General features: G+C 37.7%; 1 protein-coding gene across 13 annotated transcripts; it reads right to left on the reverse strand.

Annotated features, from left to right (window-relative positions):
• Window positions 1-2,543: 2,543 nt before the first annotated feature.
• LOC131324436 (uncharacterized) lies at window positions 2,544-10,015 on the reverse strand. 13 transcript variants are annotated; one of them, XR_009199342.1, is made up of 6 exons: window positions 9,434-10,010; window positions 5,809-6,513; window positions 5,479-5,579; window positions 5,037-5,141; window positions 3,659-3,820; window positions 2,544-3,210 (listed from the first exon to the last, which is right to left on the reverse strand). XR_009199342.1 is itself a non-coding variant. In XM_058356399.1 (3 exons), exons 1-3 carry the CDS (start codon window positions 6,078-6,080, stop codon window positions 5,049-5,051), a joined length of 387 nt encoding a protein of 128 aa, XP_058212382.1. In that variant the 3' UTR covers window positions 4,642-5,048. The 13 variants fall into 13 exon arrangements, 1 of the variants encoding a protein (XP_058212382.1); XR_009199346.1 differs by having other exon boundaries at window positions 3,659-3,811; window positions 5,479-6,513; window positions 9,434-10,005; XR_009199341.1 differs by having other exon boundaries at window positions 2,544-2,972; window positions 5,479-6,513; window positions 9,434-10,003.
• Between the last annotated feature and the right edge of the window lie 485 nt (window positions 10,016-10,500).

Below are 10,500 nucleotides of genomic sequence, written 5' to 3' on the forward strand. Positions count from 1 at the left end.
GCGCCTCGATCAAGCGGGGGAGCAGTTTTGTATTATCTCTCAGTCTTCGATCGAGCGGCGGAAGAGGTTTGGAAATTGGAATCTACAATGGAGAGAAAGTTATCGTGTTTGTTGTGAATTTTGTTCTATTTTCTATGCGAATTGTGTATTTTTCATAAGAATCGTGTATTTTTTTATGAAAATTATGGATTGTCCATGAGAACTTCTATTTTCTACGTGAACTGTATATTTTCGTGTGTGGTAAAACTTTTCGATTATGTGAATTGTATAATCGACTATGTGTATTGCGGCTATATAAACTGTGTATTTTAGTATGTGGTGAGCCTATGTGTATTTTTTAGTTCACATAGCCCAGTTCTCATAGATTTTTCAAAAAAATTCTCATAGAGATAATTGTATAGTTCTCATAAAAAAACAATCTCGTAGACAGTTTATTTTAATTTGTAGTGAAACTATGTGAACTGTGCGGTGAGTTATGAAAACTGCATAAGTGAATTATTTGTGAACTGTGCGGTGGGTTATAAGAACTGCATATGCAAATTGTTTATTTTAATGTGTTGTGAAGCTATATGAACTGTGTGGTGGGTTATGAGAACTGCATATGCAAATTATTTATTTTAGTACGTCGTGAGACTGTGAATTTTGTGATGGGCTATGAGAATTGCTTTGCGAACTATTTATTTTGGTGTGCAGTTAAGTTATGTAAACTGTTTTTTTTTCGGCCTTACTTTTTTATTATTACTACTACTACTACTACACTTGGTTGGATTTTAGCTGAGTGCTACGAATTTGTTCAATTTTTATTTGTGTGTGTATTTTCTATGATAATCGTATTTTTTTTAAGAGAACTGTGTATTTTCTATGAGGTTTGTATATTTGTCCATGATAACTGTCTATAAGAACTATGTATTTTCCATGAGAACTGTGTATTTTCTATGAGAATTGTTTATTTTCTGCGAGAACTGTGTATTTTATATGAGAACATTGTATTTTTCTATGAAAACTGTGTATTTCTATGAGAACATTATATTTTTCTATGAAAACTGTCTATAAGAACTGTGTATTTTTTTAAGAGAACTATGTATTTTTTATGAGAACTGTGTATTGTTTATGACAATTATCTATGAGAACTGTGTATTTTCTATGACAACTACATATTTTCTATGAGAACTGTGTATTTTAGTGTGTGGTGAGACTATTTGAACTGTGTATTTTTTAGTTCATATAGCCATTTCATATAGTTCTCATAGAACTGACTATGAGAATTAATTATGAAAATTGACAGTTTTCATAGCCAGTTTACATAATCAATGGTATTTTTGTCCAAAACAGTTCTCATAAAGACGGTTCTTATAGGGACTGTTCTCATAAAAACAGTTCTCATAGAAAATTCTCACAGAGACAATTCTCATAGAAACAATTCTCATAGAGAGTTCTCATAGCAAATGGTATTTTTTTAATCTTATATAATTTCATATTCAATATGGATCTTATTTAGTAAATATCGTCAAGTAGGTTCCAAAAATATAATTTTGACTTTTTAAAATTTAAACAATGTTTTAATAGTGCACCAATGCTCATGGAGCATTGGATAATTTTTCTATACTAGATGATCTCTAGTTTCGTGCGCTGATGCACATGAAAGGGCATGTTTGGAATAAAAAATACAAATAATTGTGCAGGACTAAATTAAGTTCGAACCTAATTTTTGGGGTCAACCTAAAAATTCCCCTAAAATAGACTAAATGAAGCGTGTGCACAAAGTTTTCAAAATTTTTGGTCTTTAATTGTACTAGTCTACTAGTATGGGCAACCCATCAAAAAAATATGCCATGCGAAATTACAAGTATGGGCAACCCATCAAAGCCCAAGCAAATGCAATTTAGGGGCACAATTGGATCAAAAGTGCGAATTCATGATAACCTACTTTCTAGAGATTAGGTTAAAGTATGGTTGGAGCTATACAGGGAATTAATTAATTATTGGGTGGATTAAGATATATGTCGTGGGTGCATTTTAAATTGCTCTATGACGTGTGTTTTCACAATTTTTTATAAACTGTCCTTTTCCATTGTTTTTGTTTTGAAAAAAAAAACAGAGTGTTGAATCTAGTAAATGTTTCTCTGGGCTTTTAAGAATTTTCCTTCCAATTTATTTTCTTTTCTCTTTCGGTGTTTGGAGCTGAACATAGTTTCGTCCCTACGAATCCAGAAATAATACTTACCGATATCCGTTGGAGATTGTTTTTTACAGAGTCCCATAAAAATATTATTTTAAAATTTATGAGTGTTTTTTTTTATTTGAAAGGAGGGGCATTGACAATTGGTAGAGGTTCTGTTGATAGAAATACCCACATAACAATGATTATCTATCCCTACAGTGCAACTGAATTTCCTAACATTCACGCTCAAACGTAGAGTTGGACATGCAATAATTCAATTGTGAAGCCCAGAAGAGCTATGTGATATAGGCCCAAAAAACCAAGGGATTGATCCGCTGTGATATAAGATCCAAATAGAGACCATCCAAATATGGATGCAAATACAAAAAGTAATAGAATAGACAAATGTAAGTAAAAAAACTAGGTGCATTGCGACGTGCCTTGCACGTCTGTCATGCCCATTGAACAACATATAAATAAGTTTGATGAAGAGGTTTATATATACATAAGTACGACATATTTATGATTACCAAAGGCCTAACAAAATTAGGCTGAAGGACTTCTTCGTTTACAAAAGGCCTAATAGAATTAGGCTGCATAAGTTTGATGGAGAGTTTCAGGTACACAAGTATTTGGATCGGGAGTTCTGCAGGTCAAAGGGTTTGCCTTGGAGTTGTGGTTCCAGTTTCTGTGAAGTTGATGGAAGGAGTTGACTATTTGTTGTCGTTGGGAATGTCCATTTTTCCTTCATTTGGTAAGGAGTCATCTATGGTCAATCAGCCTCTGTACAACCTTGCAGCATGTTCTTTAGCTGAAAAATCGGTCACGTATCTATGAACTGTGTGTAGGGGAAACTTCAATATGTTCTTGAGTTAGTCCGCCGACTGCTACTTAAACTAAAACCTCCCATTGCCTCTAATGGTGGGAAGAAAACAGAAGGAAATGGGCTTTCTCTCACAGTGCCTTTCAGTACTCACAGTATGCACGAGTAGCCTGACAAGGCATTGAACTACTGCAACATTCTCAGGCCTGTGTTCAAGTAGAAAAACCTACATAGACAATCCAAAGTATGTAGCAAAAGAAAAGTCATAGTTCGCTCTCCATTTAGGTGTCCACCCCAGCATCTTCCATCTTATAACAAACTTGGATAACTACTACTGTTTCTTCTCTAACAAAGCAATGACACGGAAAAATAAAATCCAGTACACTACTTAAGTAAATCTGAAGCATTTACTGTAGTTCAAAATGTTACAAATTCAAATTCAATAAATATCTGATCAAACAACTTTTATTAGCAATCAAAGTCAAACCACTCATCAATTTCTTTTTAATAAAGTTTTCCTTGTTAAACTCAGTAAATAAAATTCAATCCAACTTTTAAAAAGTTATCATTAGTTAGTCACCACCAAAAACAATAGTTGGTTGCCAATGATCAGAAACTACCGATAATAAGCCCTGCAAAGGACATTTCTAATACAAAACAATATTCTAACATACCTGTGTCTGCGTTCCTGAAGGTGCCTCTCTCTTTCAAGAGGGTTCACGGCATGTCAAGCCCTGGTAAGGTTCTTCGCTTTGCATCGAATTAAACCACATGCTCCACCGCTTGTGCGGGCCCCAGTCAATTCCTTTGAGTTTCATTCTTGGGAACTTAAAATTCTACCAAATAAAACATTAGAATGGGCTAACATCATTATTTTTTTTTTTTTTGAAAGGCATAAACAATTTTATTAATAACGAAGTAAGGAGTCAGGACAAGGGAAGGGATATAAGGCATCACAACGGGAGAATGGTATCTCAACTACGTTGGCACTCCACATGCCCGACAATCATATGCCATCCCAAAGCCACATAAAGACCACACCATAAATAGTTGGCAAGGTTCCAACCATAAAGTACGTACACCCACAAAAGAAAAATACAATTTTCAATGATGTGTAATTGAGACACCAATGAGAGTTGAAATGACTGGTTCTCCATCAATTGTGGTAGCCAGGAACAATGAAAACAATGGATGTCTCTGATCAGATTTCCTCCACAATGACAGCAAAACAAGTTTCCTCCACAATGGCAGCAAGAATGATGGTAGCGTAAACAGCTCGAAGTATAGCAGCAGCAGTAGTTCCGAAACTTCAGAGAAAATTATCAAGTTCATTCAAAATAGGATGAATGATAGAAGACTGTTACAGTCACTTATCCAGCAGCAAATTTCCTCCAAATAATTATAGCAACAGCAGCAATCAATCCTTGAAAAGGAAGGCCTAACAATGTAGACAATTGGAACCATGGACGATGAGGGAATAAGGTTCAGAACTGAGCCTAAATCATGAAAGAATTAGCCCCAAGATGCTGTTTATGGGAGCAGTAGCAGCTCACACCCATATAAGATGGACACAAGACACCAACCCAAGAAGGGACCGGAGACACAACCCAAGACACAAAAATCCCAACCCCAACCACCCACCCAACCAAAGCCCAGCCCCAAGACGGCCACCAAGTGTGCTTCCCAAACCAACACAAACCAAACAACCCCAGACCCAACAACAAGGATTCAAATAATGCTATTTGAATGCTCTAATGATGGTGAGAGTAAACCATGTTTATGTGGAGTATGGACTACAGTACATAAACATTCGTCATTTACTGGTTCTTCGTCCATGGCATAAGCAGAGGACATCATAGTTCTAATTCCACATGCTCATTACATTACTAACAAATCTCAGAAGGAAAAATCTATTTACTGGTTCTTCATCCATGGCATAAGCACAGGGCATCATTGTTCTAATTCCACATACTCATTGCATTACCAAAAAATCTCAGAAGGAAAAATCTGCATCTAGTAATCAATTTCTATTGAGAACAGAGAAAGAATTACCAAGTGGATGGCTTAACCGAGAGTCGCGTGGAACTTATTGAGGCAGCCACTCTTCATTCTTATGCAAGTCATCCTTGTTCTGTCACACTCCCAAGCGTATATTGTCTGAAAATTTTGTGAAGAAAAATACAGAAACTCGGGTTTTAGCTTTGATATAAACAATGTAGAATTCCGTGCTCCCAAGGATAGTCCAATTTCTTCAGGGACTTTTATGCAAGCAAAGGACACACTTCATGCTATTCCATTGTAGCCGAAGAGGAAGCTACAACTACTTGCTTTTGAGGACTGAAAAAGTCTCTTAGCGAAGCTCTAAGAAGGTTGTTTCAAACAAAACAACCTTACACTAACATATCTTAGAAATTACATACCCCACTCAAAATATCCCACCAATGTGAACGAAATTCAAACACAACACAGAAATATATAACATACAGGTTTATACCATAAGAATCCATGCTTGGGCTGCATTAAATCAATACTCATTCGAAGCTGTTGCATGCCGACAGTGAATAAAAGAGAACAGCATCGGGGAGCCAAGCTTGCCTGAATCAAATCAACAATCAATATTCCTAAAATAATTATAAAAGCCAATAATCAGAAACCTAAGTCTGTAAATCAAATACTGCAGACAAACATGAACAATATAGTTTTTTTTTTTAAACGGCAAAACATGAACAATATAGTTAGAAGCTTTATAATCAGAAACCCTAAGTCCGTAAATCAAATATCACATGCATGCATGAACGACATAGTTAGAAGCCCTAAATATTACTTATATTCCCTGAAACCCTTATTCCACATCACATATTTTCCAATTCCTCCACCAACGAACCCAATGCAGTGGCCCCGCTAACCGTCGACCACTGATGCCGTGAAATGCTTTCGGTAAGAAGTTGGGGTGGACGGTGTGGTGTGCGAGAGTGTGACGCTATGGGGGAGTGAAGGAGGAGAACAGAGGCCGGAACAACCATAATCTTGCCAAAGCCGAAATCTCTCGAACTCAACATTCCTGATCATCTCTGACTCAAGAAGCACCGGCTTCATGGCGTTGAGGATTTCCTAAGAGAGAGAGAGAGAGAGAGAGAGAGATAGTGTCACGCCCTCGATTTTCAGCTAAAATAATAATATATTTTCCACAACAAAAGTCTTCCTCTCAACTATATTTACCCTTAACTGTCATGCCAATCCAAATAAAGAATCAAAGTCTCTTCTTCTTCTCTCTAATTTTTTTTTTTTTTTTATACATAAAGTCTCCCAAACGTTTACAATTAAATGAGTTCCATACTAATCAAGGAGAGGAATTTATACATAGTTTTACATATATTTTGATCAAAAGGTACAACTTTCCATTACGAGTAAAGTACACAACATGAATTAGACTAGATGATAAACACTTCCTTTATGATACCAATGAAGCTCTCAAGAGACGTCTCAATATGCACTCCATGCAATCCAAGCTAAGTGCCATGGCGAGTACCTGAAAGGATAGGGTGAGCTACACTAGCTCGTAGAGATATCCATACCTAAATTACATGCAGAAGTGAAGACAGATCACAAGGGAAAACATTTTCCAAAAGCATACTTGTTTTGTCAAAAGTGAAGCTCAAAATGTCATACTCACGCTGGAAAGTATTTAACTCCATTTCTCAAACACCAATACTCTCACCCACACACACCAATATTCTTAAAAATCTCAGCTTACCGTTACGGCGTTATCCAAATCAATCCTTGCTTTTTCATTTCCATTTCAATGACCTAAAGATTAATCTTAGTTCTTTAACGAAATGTTTTCACTTTCTTTTCTCATACAACTAGCCAACCTCACCCCAAAATATACACGCTAGGCATGTAGAGTTAGAACATAAGGTAAGCAATGACAAGTCAAACAATACCGCACCTCAACAAGAAGGAAACTCACCCGTCAACCCCAAATCAATCTTCAAATCTCAAGTTTAACATCTAGTAAAAATCTCTTCACAATAAGATTTCTTTTATGAAACTCTCGCAATGCATAGCACCACAAGGTACCAAATATGCATTCACACAAAACAAGTTGACCACCACATATCAGGTAAACAAGCCACAATGATTTGGAGGTCTAAAAGAAGGAATATAAAACATGTATTGACATACTGGACAATCCAAGTTACCAACTCAAACTGACATTTCAATCTTAGTATGATGCTAAATACTATGAAGATTCTCCGTTTTCACTGTCACATGTTTCGATTTCATTTCCGGGCATTAAGGACCGCCGTGCGTCCACTAAAATCCTTCTCATTCAATTCTGGGCTTTTGGGACCCCCGTGCGTCCACTAAAATCTTTTCGATTCAATTCCGGGCTTTTAGGACCCCCCGTGCGTCCGCTAAAATCCTTTCGATTCCATTCCGGGCTTTTAGGACCCCCGTGCGTCCCCTAAAATCCTTTCGATTCAATTCCGGGCTTTTAGAATCCTTTCGATTCAATTCCGGGCTTTTAGGACCCCCGTGCGTCCGCTAAAATCCTTTCGATTCCATTCCGGGCTTTTAGGACCCCCGTGCGTCCACTAAAATCCTTTGGATTCAATTCCGGGCTTTTAGGACCCCCGTGCGTCCGCTAAAATCCTTTCGATTTCATTCCGGGCTTTTAGGACCCCCGTGCGTCCGCTAAAATCCTTTTGATTCAATTCCGGGCTTTTAGGACCCCCGTGCGTCCACTAAAATCCTTTCATTCAATTCCGGGCTTTTAGGACCCCCGTACGTCCCATTTTCGGCATCGCACCTTACGGTGGATCCGTGGCTTTCACTATCGTTCAACCAGTGTCACATATTCTCACTAACAAGCAATCTCTTTATCCACCGTTTCTCTAATCCCCACACATAGCAAAACATATCTCTCACACCAATACTTAGATTCAGTTACACGTAAATAATCTTGTCTTCATCATTTCAATAAAGAAAGCACAAAAACCCACATCCTTCACATTATAGATCAACCATTTATTTCACATCTCATATTACCACATAATGGACCCCCTTTGTGACATCTCCATTAAAAGTCTAATTTGCAAATACTTATAAAGATTCTCATCTTTGTAGTACCCATCAATGCTTAACAACCATGCACTCATGCCAAGTGATTCACCAAATCCTGTTTAACTCACTGCAAGTATCCCGCAAGCCCAAAGACTCAATCTCATGGAAAGACATCGAATAATTTACACATCGCGTCAAACATTCTACAACTTAATTTATCATCGATCGTATCATCCATCTAATCCCTTTTCTATTCCAATCGTTTACAAGTATTTTAACCCTTATGCTCACTAGTTCTCATATCCCAATAATTAATCATCTAGATCAACTCATCATATCCCCACATATCCAACAGGTGAAATTAATCATTCACACTTGAAGTTCTGACTATATCCGATCAAATAACATAAATTTAAGAACGACATTTAAACCATTGAATAGTAGGCTTCTTCTTCTTCGATCCGAAGGTCATACATCAAAAAGAAACAGAGTTCGGGTAGCCTTACTACGGCCTTATAATTATGGTTCAACGTAACCATGAAACTGGTGCAAAGGCAAAATTTGGGTCAACTATGGATGCAAATCTGTTATCGCTCGGACGTACCCATGATGCATGGCATGTATCGTAGGAAAGCTCTATGTGTCTAGTTTCTAACAAAACAAACGGTGCATCATTTTGAGTCCCGAGCTAGGAGTTATGGCCATTTTACCAAAGTCCGTCGGTGCTGCCAGATTCTACGCGGGAATAAGTAAAATTGATTGAAAAATCATAACTCTTTCATCTTAAACCCAAAAACATTGAAACCAACGCCAAAGGTTGCACCACTACAAGCCCTACACTCAGTAAAAATTCCAGGTTCAGAAACGAGAGGAGGTTAACCCAACAATCAAAAGAAAAACCGATTCGCAACCATTTTCGCACCAGTCAACCAACCCTGCTTTAGAAATTCACCAAAAATTGTATACTTAACCAAATTACTTAATTCCAACGCCAATCTCTTCTTAACTTAAATATGCAACTCCTGTAAAAGACCCAAAGCCACCCAAAATGTTCATCATGCCCAGAAGTTAAAAGAAAACAGCCACGCACAGATTCGCACATCCAGCAAACAGCCAGTATTCAAAAATTCATAACTAATTGTGTGATTATCGGTTTTGCATGATCTTGGTACCGAAATCTTCGTATTGAAACGAACTTTAACAGTTATGAAGACACCAAAAATTGATTCCTAGCAGAAGGGCCCCAAAAAGACAGATTACCAGAACCCACGAAATTTTCAGCATACACTAGATTTATTCAAGACTCAAAATAGATGATCAAACTTAATCCTTGCACATCAAACCAACACTTAACACATATAAAGAAGGCTGGAGATCCCTACCTCAAGTATCAAGACCAAGCTTTGAGCTCAAACCAAACCCTAGCCTCCAAATCCGAAATATGCCTCCACCGAGCTCTTCCCACGCGATCCGAGGGCCGAGGATGAAGATATGTGCGTGGGTTTTCAAGGATTGATGGTGGAGTAGCAAGAATTTGGTTGAGGGAGTGAGAGAGAGGAGACCGAGAGAAAGGGACAGGAGGGAGAGAGAGCTGGCGTTAAAAAAAGAAAAGGGGAAAGTGAAGTGTTCTCTTTGTGAGTGTTGATACATATAGCCCTAATGCACTAACACCCCTGTATTCAACAAACATCACATTATAATCCCCAACTCATACACCCTCACACATTAACAATATTTTGTTCAAAACTTAAATTCATATTTATTTATAGACCAATTGCATTATAAATACCAAAGATTAAATGATGAAATTACGGGTCTCTACAGATAGAGAAACAATGGCGTGGTGGTGGAGTAAATCGGTGGGAGAGAGAGAAGGGGAAAGTAGAGTTGAAGAGAATTTCTCTCTCCTGGTCCTGGTAAAGCCACGTATCCAGACTTAGGAAATGCGAAATGACAAAAATACCCAATTGATTAATACTACGGGGGCGTTTGGGAGGTTGATTATTGCATTTTCAACTTCTCCTTTTTTCATTTTAGTTGTTTGGCTGTCTCCTTTTAAAACTCATTAACAGAGAACACATTCTTCAATTTTTGGTTTAGAGAATAAAAGTCAAAAAGAGGCCAAGAGGTCCTTTTTGCATTATGCTATTTTCCCATTTTATGGTTAATTACCAAAATACCCTAACACTACTCCTGTATTTTCTAGTTTTAACCTCACATCTTAGCCACTCCTCACATCTGTGTGCCTCTACCGACACCAAAGAGAGCAATACAGAGAGAGAGAGAGAGGAGAAGAGGAGAAGCAGAAGGATCACCACACATCTCGTTGCCGGAAAACATTTGTGTGTCGCCGGACTTGATCTACACCACGACACCGTTCCACCCAGCATCGCCACCACTGATCGGCAATCAACCACCCCAAACATTGCCATCGAAAATCAGGATCCAC

The sequence above is a fragment of the Rhododendron vialii genome, chromosome 4a (genome assembly GCF_030253575.1).
Source record: "Rhododendron vialii isolate Sample 1 chromosome 4a, ASM3025357v1".
Lineage (NCBI taxonomy): Eukaryota > Viridiplantae > Streptophyta > Magnoliopsida > Ericales > Ericaceae > Rhododendron > Rhododendron vialii.